This window comes from Neophocaena asiaeorientalis, unplaced genomic scaffold (genome assembly GCF_003031525.2).
Source record: "Neophocaena asiaeorientalis asiaeorientalis breed wild unplaced genomic scaffold, Neophocaena_asiaeorientalis_V1.1 scaffold317, whole genome shotgun sequence".
NCBI lineage: Eukaryota > Metazoa > Chordata > Mammalia > Artiodactyla > Phocoenidae > Neophocaena > Neophocaena asiaeorientalis.
In genome coordinates, this window is record NW_020173114.1 from 4,854,501 (window position 1) to 4,866,980 (window position 12,480).

The window sequence follows — 12,480 nt, forward strand, 5'->3', positions numbered from 1 at the left end:
TAAGCTGAATAATTCAAGACGAGATGATACCACTGAACAAGCCTTGAGATACAAAAGAATAAAAACATTTTGGCTGGAATAGGAACACATTTGATTTTAAACGTGTTGAATTTGAAGGTCCTGTACAAGTTCCAGGAGGAGTTCTCTACTGTCCATTAAACATACTGGTCTACTGATCAAAAGACAATAAATTAAAAACAACAATGACAAATGACAAGTTACAAAGTGGGAGTAGCTATCTGTAAAACATAAGATCAACTTGGAAAGAACTACGCGTACATAAGAAAAAGATAATCCTAAAGAAAAGACATACACAAAAGACTTTAATAGGCACTTTATAAAAGATGAAATCCCAACTGCCAACCTCATTAGTAATCCAGCAAATACAAATTAAAACCATGATGAAATACCATTGCATACCCACCAGACTGGCACAAATTAAAGCATCTGACACCACCAAGTGTTGGGGAGGATGTGGAACAACAGGACTTTCGTAGGCTGTGGTTGGCAGTTAAAGTGGTACAAACACTTTGGAAAATAAAACTGAAGATCTGCATGCTTTATGACCCAGCCATTCCACACCCTGGCATCATGCTACAGAAACGTGTGCACACGTAGTCAGTATAGTGTACAAGATTGCTTCCGATCTCAGCATTGTGTATAACAGTCCCAATCTGGAAATTTACAAATGACCACTAATATCAGAGTGGATATGTACGCTGTGACATATTCATGAAATGGAACATGTTGCAACAATAAAAATCATGACTCATTAAAACAGTGCTGAACAAAGAAAGAAGAGAGACAAATGAAAATATTCAGCATGACTCTATACGAAATTCAGAAATAGGGAAAACTAAACTGTGTGGATGAGAGATGCATACAAAGATGACACCACTAAAAGGAAAAGCAGAGGAGTGACTGCTATAAAATTTGGGATAAGGGAAAAGGGTGTGATTGGGTAGACTTCTGGAATATAGGCAATATTCTGTATCTTGACCCAAGTAGTGGTTACATGGATACTGTTTTTATACATATTATAATGTAGCTTTGTTTTATGAACTTTTCTGTTTATTGTCTTCATAATTTTTTTTAAAGGTGTAAGATTATTGATTAGGGGAAACATGCTAGGATGGAGATAGATTAGAATTCATTGTTATACACTGAGTAGTTTTTAAAAAGCCAAAAAACTTGGATGCTCAGAGGAATACAAACACTCAGAACTGAGGAAAAAAAGACTGAAAACAAAGTTCAACAAGAAAGAAGAAGAGAGTCAAAAGAGGGTGGTGCTAGGAAAATTCTGCAGCCCACAGAATGAGAGGAAATATCTGCAAAAATATCTCTTTATATCTGATATGGGATTGACACTGAGAATATATAAGAAACTTCCACAACTCAACAACAACCCATTTAAAAACTGGGCAAAAGACTTGAACTGCCATTTCTCTGAAGAAGACATTATGGCAAATAAGCACAATGAAAAGATGGTCAACATTATTAATCATTAGACAAACTCAAATCAAAACCACAATGAGATACCACTTCATATCCATTAAGATGGGTGTTAAAAAAAAAACAAACAACAGAAAATTAACAAGTATTGGTGAGGCTGTGGAAAAACTAGTCCCTGCGCATTGCTGGTGGGAATGTAAAATGGTGCAGCTGCTGTGGAAAACAGTATAACAATTCCTCAGAAAATTGAACATAGAATTACCACCTGATTCAGCAATTCCACTTCTGGGTATGAATGAAAACAGAAATGAAAACAAGGATTCAAACAGCTATTTGTACGCTCACATTCATAGCAGCATTATTCACAATAGCCAAAAGGCAGAAGCAATCTAAGTGTTCATCAATGAATGAATAAACAAAACGTAGTATGCACACACAACAGAATATTATTCAGCCTTTAAAATGAAGGAAATTCTGACACATATTACAACATAAATGAACCTTGATGACGTTATGCTAAGTGAAATAAGCCAGTCACAGAAAGACAAATATCCTATGATTTCATCCATACTTATATAAGATACTTAGAGTAGTCAAATTCAGAGACAGAAAGGACAATGGTGGTTTCCAGGGGTTGAGGAAAGAGGGGAATGGGGAGTTGTTTAATGGGTACAAAGTTTCAGTTTTACAAGGTAAAGAGTTCTGGAAATTGGCTGCACAACAATGAGAATGCACTTAATGTCACAGACTGCATACATTAAAATTGTAAATTTTACAACAATACGTGTATTTTTACCACAATAGAAAAAAATGGACTTGGAAATGAACAAGTGTTGAAAATAGAAGCATAGTCATTAGGATGAAGACATAAGTCACTATTCAGGTACAGAGGGAAGGGGAAATAACTGCATTATTTTTACATGTACTTTATTATTTTCATGTGTTACCTGGATTTCAAGCTCAGCAATGTGCTGCTGTAGTTCAGCCACAGCAGCTATGCTATCTGCTTCCCGGAGTCTCACAGCCATCACTTCTTCCTTGTTCTAGGGTGGTAAACAAACCAAACCAAAAATAAACCATATAATAAACCAAACCATTAATAAAACATAAACACTTGTAACATGCCTCAAATTTAGAAAGTGACAAATAAACCCATGATTAAATGAGAGAAAAAATGCCATTATATCCTGAACTTGGTATAAAATGAAGAATAAATGTACAGAATAACATTCCATCTCACTCTAGTGGCCTCTCCCGCTGTGGAGCACAGGCTCCGGATGCGCAGGCTCAGCGGCCATGGCTCACGGGCCCAGCCGCTCCGCGGCATGTGGGATCTTCCTGGACTGGGGCACGAACCCGTGTCCCCTGCATCGGCAGGCAGACTCTCAACCACTGCGCCACCAGGGAAGCCCTGCTCAAACTTTTAAACTAAAAGTTAACTTAATTAAAACTGGTGACTGTGAAAGCTGTTAATTTTTTAACCAAGAACAATTACTGAGAACTTTCAAACACGTAACTAGGACAACAGATTAACAGGGAATATAAAAACTAAGAGTATGATAGCTAGATAATATTTTTTAAATTACATTTTTTCTGAGGCCATGAAAGTTAATGAGTATTTACGTTATACTACATTTTTTCTGAGGCAATGAACTTTAATGAGTATTTACATTACACTACAAAGGAAAGTAACAGAAATTATATTATATCATAATTCTAATCTTCCTAGGAAAAGCATAATATCAATTCTACCACTTCAATATTTCACAAACAAAAAGCTCTAAAATTGTATTCTACAATATCCATGCTAAATAATAATGATCCAGCAGTAACAAAATATGAAGAAAGACAGAGGAAGATGGGGTATACAAAAATATTTTGCTCCTTCATTAACTTCAGTTGAAATTTAGCAATCATTTAGTATCAAAAATGTGCATTATGGTGACCATAGGAGAAATTTAGCACCTGACAGTAATATAATATCAAAAATTTAAAAATACTAAATTTAGTAAAAATATAATAATTAAACTTTTAAATTAAAAAAATAGGGCTTCCTTGGTGGCACAGTGGTTGAGAGTCCGCCTGCTGATGCAGGGGACAAAAAAATGCCGCGGAGCAACTAAGCTTGTGCACCACAAGTACTGAGCCTGCACTCCAGAGCCCCCACACCACAACCACTGAGCCCCCGCACCACAACCACTGAGCCCCCATACCACAACTACTGAAGCCCGTGCGCCTAGAGCCCATGCTCCGCAACAAGAGAAGCCACCTCAATGAGAAGCCTGCACACCGCAACAAAGAGTAGCCCCCGCTCGCCGCAACTAAAGAAAACCTGCACGCAGCAACAAAGACCCAATGCAGCCAAAAATAAATAAATTTTTAAAATATATAAATATATATATCAATCTTAGATATGATACTGGTACATCACTACAAGCAAATACTGCTTTAAATATTTTGCCATTTTGTACATGGCCAGAAAGTGTAGTCTCTGTACCCAGTGCTGTGATGGAAAGTGCTTAACGACCAGCTCTCAAGCAAGTGTGTGTATGTGTGCGTGTGTACACATGTGTTTGTATGTACATTTATTATATATTTTAATATAGACTGAAATAGAAGATGTATCATATACAACACACAGTTAATAAGATATATAATGCTATTATAAATTCTATGTAGTCAATATACTCTCAGAGAATGCTTTCACTAATTTTTGCCAAACTATTGTATCCATAGGTCATCTACCACTGAAAATGAGGAAAAGTGAAGTACGGATATGAACGTTGGTTAATTTTTGTTCAAGTTATCTATTCTGATAATAGAATTATTATCATTCTGATAACAGTAATCAAACACTGAAGGATGATTTCCTCAATATTTTTGTGCTATTCATAATGTAAAGACTAAAGATACAACAGATTTTTAAGCTTTAATCTGCATTAACAGTCTAGAGCAGGAGTCAAAAACTTTTCCTTAAAGGGCCAGATAGTAAATAATTTTAGACTTGTGGGTCGTACAGTCTATCACAACCACTCTATCTGCCACTGGAGTGTGAAAGTGGCCATATACAATATATAAATGAATGGGAAAGGTTGTATTCCAATAAAACTTTATTTACAAAAACAGGCAGCCGGACAGATTTGGGACATGGTCTATAGTTTGCCAACTTCTGGTCTTGATAATCCACAAAACAATAAATCAAGCCCTGATTTGTAGTTTGCCAATGTATGTGGTGTAAATACTCCCATCATGGCTCCTTTCAAGTTGACATAGCATTAGTGAACATTAATGAATATAACATGAGTAGCACACATTGGTATTTCCACTAAACAGATACAAATAGGTATAAATAATCTTAAAAGCACAGATAATAGTAAAATGTAAAAATAATTAGGAAATGATGACATTTGAGTATTTACTACCATAATTTGTCTAATCATGTTGAATAATTTAATTTTTAATATGGCTGTTTAACAAATTTGCCACTAAATTCCTGAAAATTTACTGGGGTGGCCAAAAAGTTCGTTCAGGTTTTTCCATAACATCTTGTAACAATCAGTTCTTGCAAGCCTTTACTAGCCAGCTCCAGCACACCTCTGTGTCTATGTTTAATAAAGTTCAAATCTCTTTCTGTCACTCTCTAACTTTAAACACTTTAATGGTACTCCACAGATCTTGAGATAACAGGTTCTTTTACTGGTGTCCAAGATTCTGTATGATTTGGCTCCCTATTTACTGCTCTAGCTTTATATCTCACCAGTATTCCTCACCACACACTTCCCTCCAACTAGAATGAACTTCCTCAGTTCAAGCAAAAAACCTATTGTTCCTTTTCACTTTTGCTCTTCACATGTGCTATTCCCTTTGTCTACTGAACTCTGCTGCCTTTCCTTGACTACTTCCTACATATCCTTAAGGTCTCAGCTTAATCATTCCTTAGTTAGCTTTGCTTGAACCATAACCGTAACACTAAATGCCCATTATAGTATTCTATATACCTCCTCAATCATAGCACTACTCATACTGCATTGTAACGGTGTGTTTGTCTATATCCTTTGCTAAGAGAAAGCCCCTTGAGGACAGTGATCTCTCTCCAACAGCCAGCACTACCTTGCAACCATGTGAGTGGGACACCTAAAAAACCTCATCCTTTAGCTTTAGCGAAGGCTTTAGATGACTGTAGCTTCATGAGACTCTCAATCATAACCACTTGATTAAACTGCTCCTGAATTTCTGATCCACAGAAACCCTAGGATATTAGTGGTTACTGCTATTTTAAGCCACTAAGTTTTAGAGGTAATTTGTTAAATAGCAATAGATAACTAATTATACTCTACAAATTTTAACATTGTATAAAAACATTATATCCATCAAGTAAAAAAACAAAAATCTGGGCATCAGTTTTCTCCCAATCTTCCCCCTCTCCAATCCAATCACCAAGTCTCTACAAAAATACTGAACTGATCTACTCTGCTTTAGTACCACTGCCAACACCTGAGCCCAGGCTAGCAACTCTGTCTTGTATTCAATACTATTACCTGATGATCTCATATCAAATCCCTCTCCAACCCCACCTCAAATCCATCTCCACACACAGTGGCACGTGTGTTCTTTTAAAAAATAATTACAGGGCTTCCCTGGTGGCGCAGTGGTTGAGAATCTGCCTGACAATGCAGGGACACGGGTTCGGGCCCTGGTCTGGGAAGATCCCACATGCCGTGAAGCAACTAAGCCCATGAGCCACAACTACTGAGCCTGCGCATCTGGAGCTTGTGCTCCGCAACAAGAGAGGCCGCACAGTGAGAGGCCCGCGCACTGCGATGAAGAGTGGCCCCCACTCGCCGCAACTAGAGAAAGCCCTCGCACAGAAACGAAGACCTAACACAGCCAAAAATAAAATAAAAATTTAAAAAGCTAAAAACAACAAAAAAATTATATTAATCGCTACAAGCATTATCCCCTAATAAATGCTAAAATTAGTTGCTGAGGGACTTCCCTGGTGGCGCAGTGGTTAAGAATCCACCTGCCAATGCCAGGGACACAGGTTAGATCCCTGATCCGGGAAGATCCCACATGCCGCAGAGCAACTAACCCCGTGTGCCACAACTACTGAGCCTGTGTGCCAGAACTACTGAAGCCCACGTGCCTAGAGCCCATGCTCCATAACAAGAGAAGCCACCGCAATGAGAAGCCCATGCACCGCAACGAAGAATAGCCCCTGCTCGCCACACCTACAGAAAGCCCTCATGCAGCAACGAAGACCCAATGCAGCCATAAATAAAATGAAATAGAATTAGTTGCTGAAACCTTAAGGATATTTGCATAAACTCAAAATAGTTCCTCCAAATACTTATTATTGTCCAACTCTGGTGGTCTTAACACATGCCCACAAGTTCTTTGATACTCTTTCCTTCAGGAGTTGTGGCTCAATGCCCTTTCCCCCACTCAGACCATTGTCTAGGCTCAGTAACTTGTTTGTAAGGACAGAATATGAGGGGAAAAAGCTTTGTAGTAGAGAAAGCTGACAGATAACCAACTTAATCAAATGACCAAAGTTAACACCACTAGATGTAAGATATATCAAGACAGTATGTCCCTGATATGATGCACTGGGAAAAACACTTCATCTCTGTATACTTTCCTAAAATACATAACCTTGGTCAAAGCATGAGAAAACATATGACAATCCCAAACTGAAAGATTTCTACAAAATACCTCACAAGTATTCTTCAATAGTCAAAGTAATGAGAGATAAGAAAACACTGAGAAACTGTTGCAGCTCAAAGAAGAATGAGACACGATGGGGAAATCTAAATAAAATCTGTAATTTAGTAATAACATTATACCAATGTGCATTTCTTAGTACTGATAAATGCATCATGGTTATGTAATATGTTAAAATTAGGAGGGGCTGATTAAAGGGTATATGGGAACTCTGTACTATCTTTGCCACTTCACTGTAAACATAAAATTACTTCAAAATTAAAAGTAAAAAAACTGAAGCAAATATAGCAAATCAAAAAATATATCATGTTTCTTTCCTGCTTAAGACCTTTTTAGTGGCCTCCCACAGCATTTAATAGTAAAACTCAAACTTGTTACCAAGGCCTATAAAAATCTACATAGTAAGAAGTGGAGTCCTAGCTTACCTCCCTGACTTTATCTCATTCAGCTCTGCATTATACATGAGACTCAGCAACCAAGTTCTTTCCTGCTTTTGGGTCTTGAACTCTGACCCTTTTCATGCAAAGATCTTCCTCCAACTCTTCATATGGCTGCTTCCTTCTTATTCTTCAGGTCCCAGCTCTGCTACCATCTCCTGGCATTCAATCTTAATTGCCACTTCCCCTAACCTCCCATTCTATAGTACATCATTACCAATGATCTTTCCTATTTTTTACTTATTGTCTCACGAAACATTATGCCCACTTTCTCCATTACAGTATCCCCAATGCCTACAAGAAAAACTGACAAATAGAAGACACCCAAATATTTGACAAATATGTAAGTACTGATAGATGCCATCATTCTTTAAAGTCTCATAATCTCACCTCTTCCCATCCCTATTTGAAAATCACTGTCTTAGAACATATAAATTATATCTATTTAAAATGAAAAGATTTGGTTACACAATTTGCAAGTAACATGATGAAGAAACTGGTACTATCATGCCCTGCAGGTCAAAGTACAAAATGATACAACCCTAAGCGGGGTAATTTGACAAAATCTATGAAAGTACAATTGACCAAACAATCAAATTTACAGCAATTTATCCTACAGGAATGTGTAGATATACTTCTATACATCTGAAATTATGTATGTACAAAGTTATTCACTATACACTGCTTGTAGTAGCAAAACACTGGGAACAACCCATGTGCTCATCAATAAGGACCTAGTTAAGTATACTATAGTATATGCATGAAATGGAAAACAATGTACCTTAGTACTAATGAGGAGATTCTTTAAGCACTGATAATTGAAAGCTCTACAAAACATACCACCAAAAAAAAAGCAAAAAGTAGAATATATTACTGTCTGCTAACTTTCACATAAGAAAGTGAGGAGAAGAAGTATACACTTTTAATTGTATAAAAGTGTATATTTCTAAAAGTATACATTTTAAATTGTTAGTATCTACCTAAAAGAAACTCTAAAAGAACTTATCAGAAAGTAATAAAAGCAGTTACTTGGGAAAAAAATAAAAGGGTATCTGGTAGGGTCAGGAAGAAACTAAAAGGGGAATGCTTTCATTTATATTTTAGTTTAAAAATATCGAAGCATTATGAAAAAATGTGTAAGTATTAAGCTACTAAAATTTATATGAGGGACTTCCCTGGTGGTCCAGTAGCTAAGACTCTGTGCTCCCAATGCAGGGGGCCCAGGTTCGAACCCTGGTCAGGGAACTAGATCCCACATGCTGCAACCAAAGAGCCCGCATGCCGCAGCGAAGATCCCGCATGCGGCAACGAAGACCCTGTGTGCAGCAACAAAGACCCAATGCAGCCAAATAAATAAATATTTAAAAAATAAATAAGCAAATAAAATGTATATGAAATATAAGCAAGAGGTTTATTTCTTTTTTTCTTCCTATGATTGTTCCATATATGCACAGTATTATAATCACAGTATAATACTTCACTCAGCTTTCCTCTTAACATTATTACACAATTTTATGTTTGTATATGAATAGAGACTAGAAAATCTTTCTATAATCTTCAAATTTAGATTTATGTAGGAATCCTACAATCTTATTACTAAAATCCTGAGGGCCAGGTGTGTTACGGAATTTCAGATTTTTTAGACTTTCTAAGAGTAGTAAGGTGCATAAACCAAACATTAGTACTCTCCAGTGGGATCTGAGGCAGCATCCATAATGAAAGAGTATACTCAATGCTTAACACAATGAAGCAGTGAAGTATAAATACCCACACCAAGTGGGATAAATAAAAATTATAAATGGCTGTAAATTAATTCAAATCTGGTTTTGCTTCCAAATGGATTCGTGTGAAATTTATGAAAATGTTTAAATTTCAGTGTTTTGGATTTTCGTATTAGGGGTCTTAGACTTGTACTGTTTCATCTTTAAGTGGGAACATTCAAATTCAGTTAAAGAGGGAAAATAACACTAATATTAAAAACAGTATCCTGACATATTTTACATCAATGAAAATAATATGAGCTTTAATAATTACTTATCAGCAAATCACAAGCCATAATCATATAAAACTAAATGAAAATGAATCAGATTTATATAACTGAAGGACTAGTTCCCTTGAAAAAGTTAGGTTTGTTGCTGAATTGTTCCAACATGACAAAATAAAATATGTACACTTAACCAGAATGTACTAGATGCTAGGGTGACAATTAACACTGATCATTCTTGAAATCTGCAAAAGGCATTAAAAAGACTGAATAAATCAATATACACCTTAAACATGGGGGAGATCTCAGAGTCAGTATCTGTAACATACTTTACAAAGGTACTAATGAAAAGTTAAAACTAAATAAAATCTCATATCGGTTCTGAAAATTCTGAATCTGAGCCCATTACTTAGATAAATTCAAAGAAAACCATTATTTTCATCAGCAAACTCCCCAAATATTTATTTCCAAAGAATACTGTACTTTGATTAAAAGGTGCTAAGGCATTTGAGGAGCAATATTAAATCCAGTAACAGTGTTAACAACATGTTTAAAGGAAAACTTATACCAATAATAAAAAAGACTAAATTTAATTCTTTATTAAAAGTAAGTCAGCACAGACACTGTAGCACCAAAAAACTCAAACAGATAATTAGTATGATAAATCAAATTGATGTAACCTCATGTCACATCATTTTATTTTTAAATTAGTCTAGGGAATTCCCTGGCAGTCCAGTGGTTAGGATTTGGCACTTTCACTGCTGTGGCCCAGGTTCAATTCCTGGTCCAGGAACTAAGATCCCACAAGTTGCACGATGAGGCCAAAAATAAAAGCCTAGTCACATCCTTCAAGAGGGACTACTCTTATGTCAGTACAAACTTCAGTACTGCCTACAGATTTCTGTCAGTGTAAATTGTAAGAGCCATGCATATTTATTAGGATGTAATTTCATCTCTGGATTTCAGTGACACTGATAAACCACTCAAGCTTCACTCTTGGTTTTTAATGACACCAGAACAAGTTGATGGAATTACAGCTTTATATGTGCCATTGAAAGTCTTATTTCTTATCATAGAATAATAAGGCTGGAATCTTTAAAGGGCATCATTCCTACTATCTCACCATGGAAAGATGGATGTCTAGTTTATTTTTAAAATCCCATTACTTGTCCTCAGTAATCCATTCTAATGTTCACACCACAGTCTTCTCTTCAGTTACTTCACACACACACACACAGTCCCTCTCCTTCCACCCCATTTCCCAACCTCCTCTTCTCTCTCACCATTACTATATTGTAAATTTATTAAAGGAAAAAACGTCTACTTGCATTCAAAAACTTTTACACGTTTTACGAATCTAAACACTTCACAAAAAATTTAAAAACTGATTAAAATAGCAATGTGAAATGTACACAATTTTCCCAACCCACTGGTACACGCACACCTCTTTTGCTCTCTAGCCAGAAAACATATATCAATATTGACAGCCTGCCAATAAGGTACCAATAAAAGCAGAGTTGCCCCAACCTTTCTAAATTACCTATCTTTTTGGTTGAGACATTAAAAGCTTCGGTTTTAAAGGGCTATGGGTAAAAAGAGATACCAATCTTCAACCACTTGGTTAACTTAATTTCCTGCACTGGCATTTAACCAAGTGGTTGAAAATGAAGTTTCCTGACTGAAATCCACCCAGAGCAAGATGAGCTAACCTGGCCTGAAAGCAACTGCCAAAGTAACTTCAGGAAAAGTAGGAAATAAGACTAGCTTTTTTTTGGTTTTATGATAATGTACTCAAATGATGAGACAAAAACAAAAAAAGTATTATTATATTGACAAAAACATAAACTTGCTAAATGATATATTTACCTTGCATTCAATCTCTGCTTGTTTGCGCTTTGCTTCACTTAATTGGGTAAGTAGTCCTTTGTTCTGTGCAGAAAGATACTGCACCTTCTCCTGTAGATTGATCACCTCTTGTTCTGCTCTTCGAAGATGATTACTATTGATCTGGTTCTAATAATTAAAAATATAAAAACTCAGAGTATAGATAAAAGGCCTGAAAAAACTTATAAATTTCTACCTACGCATATTATGCCTCAACAATATTCTTAATATTATTATTAGTTATAGGCCTATTTTATTCAACAAATAGTTAAATACATTAAAAAAACTATAAAACTGCCTTAAGAATCAAATCATCCAAAAGGATGCATAAGGTTCATATTAGAAATTCTCATTAGAGGTCCATTTACCATTTATACAATAAATATCTATAAACTATAAGGATGTTTACATAGAACTTGTAGGTATTAATTTCTGAAATAGGCAATATGGTATAATATAGATGTGATACGATGAATTTAACTCCTTTTTCCAGTTCCCAAAAGAAAACACAGACTAATCAAAAGGTATCATCACCACTTACTGGACTGTAAACTTTTTAATGTCACAAAATATATCACATGAACTTCTACATTCCTAAAATATATATAGCACAGTCTGTTTTTATGGAGGATGGACTGGTTTTGAATTCTGGCTTGCTATTTGGTGAGTAAGCAAACTAGTTAATATCTAGTTTCTATTTCCTCATTTGAAAAATGTACATAAAAATACTATCTATTTCTCATTTGGTTATCTTTAGAATTAAACAAGATAATAATACATGTTAACAGAGCTTAATATATAGTAAGAACTCAATACATGCTAGCTGCTTAGTGTATTATAACTATAGGACATGATAAAAAAATAGATCTTTTATTTATTTTTATTGAAGTATATAGTTGATTTACAATGTAGTTTTAGTTTCTGGTGTACAGCAAAGTGACTCAGTTTTTTACATATGTATTCTTTTTCATATTCTTTTCTATTATGGTTTATTACAGC

The 12,480-nt window shown here is 35.6% G+C and overlaps 1 protein-coding gene across 3 annotated transcripts in view; it reads right to left on the bottom strand.

Annotated features, from left to right (window-relative positions):
* EVI5 (ecotropic viral integration site 5) overlaps window positions 1–12,480 on the bottom strand; it is a 206,187-nt gene that overhangs the window by 55,183 nt on the left and 138,524 nt on the right. For all 3 annotated transcript variants that reach the window (XM_024743628.1, XM_024743627.1, XM_024743626.1), the window contains 2 exons: window positions 11,464–11,610; window positions 2,400–2,495 (listed from right to left, as the gene is read on the bottom strand). In XM_024743628.1, the coding sequence (XP_024599396.1) occupies window positions 2,400–2,495; window positions 11,464–11,610 (243 nt within the window). The remainder of the gene's footprint in view (window positions 1–2,399; window positions 2,496–11,463; window positions 11,611–12,480) is intronic.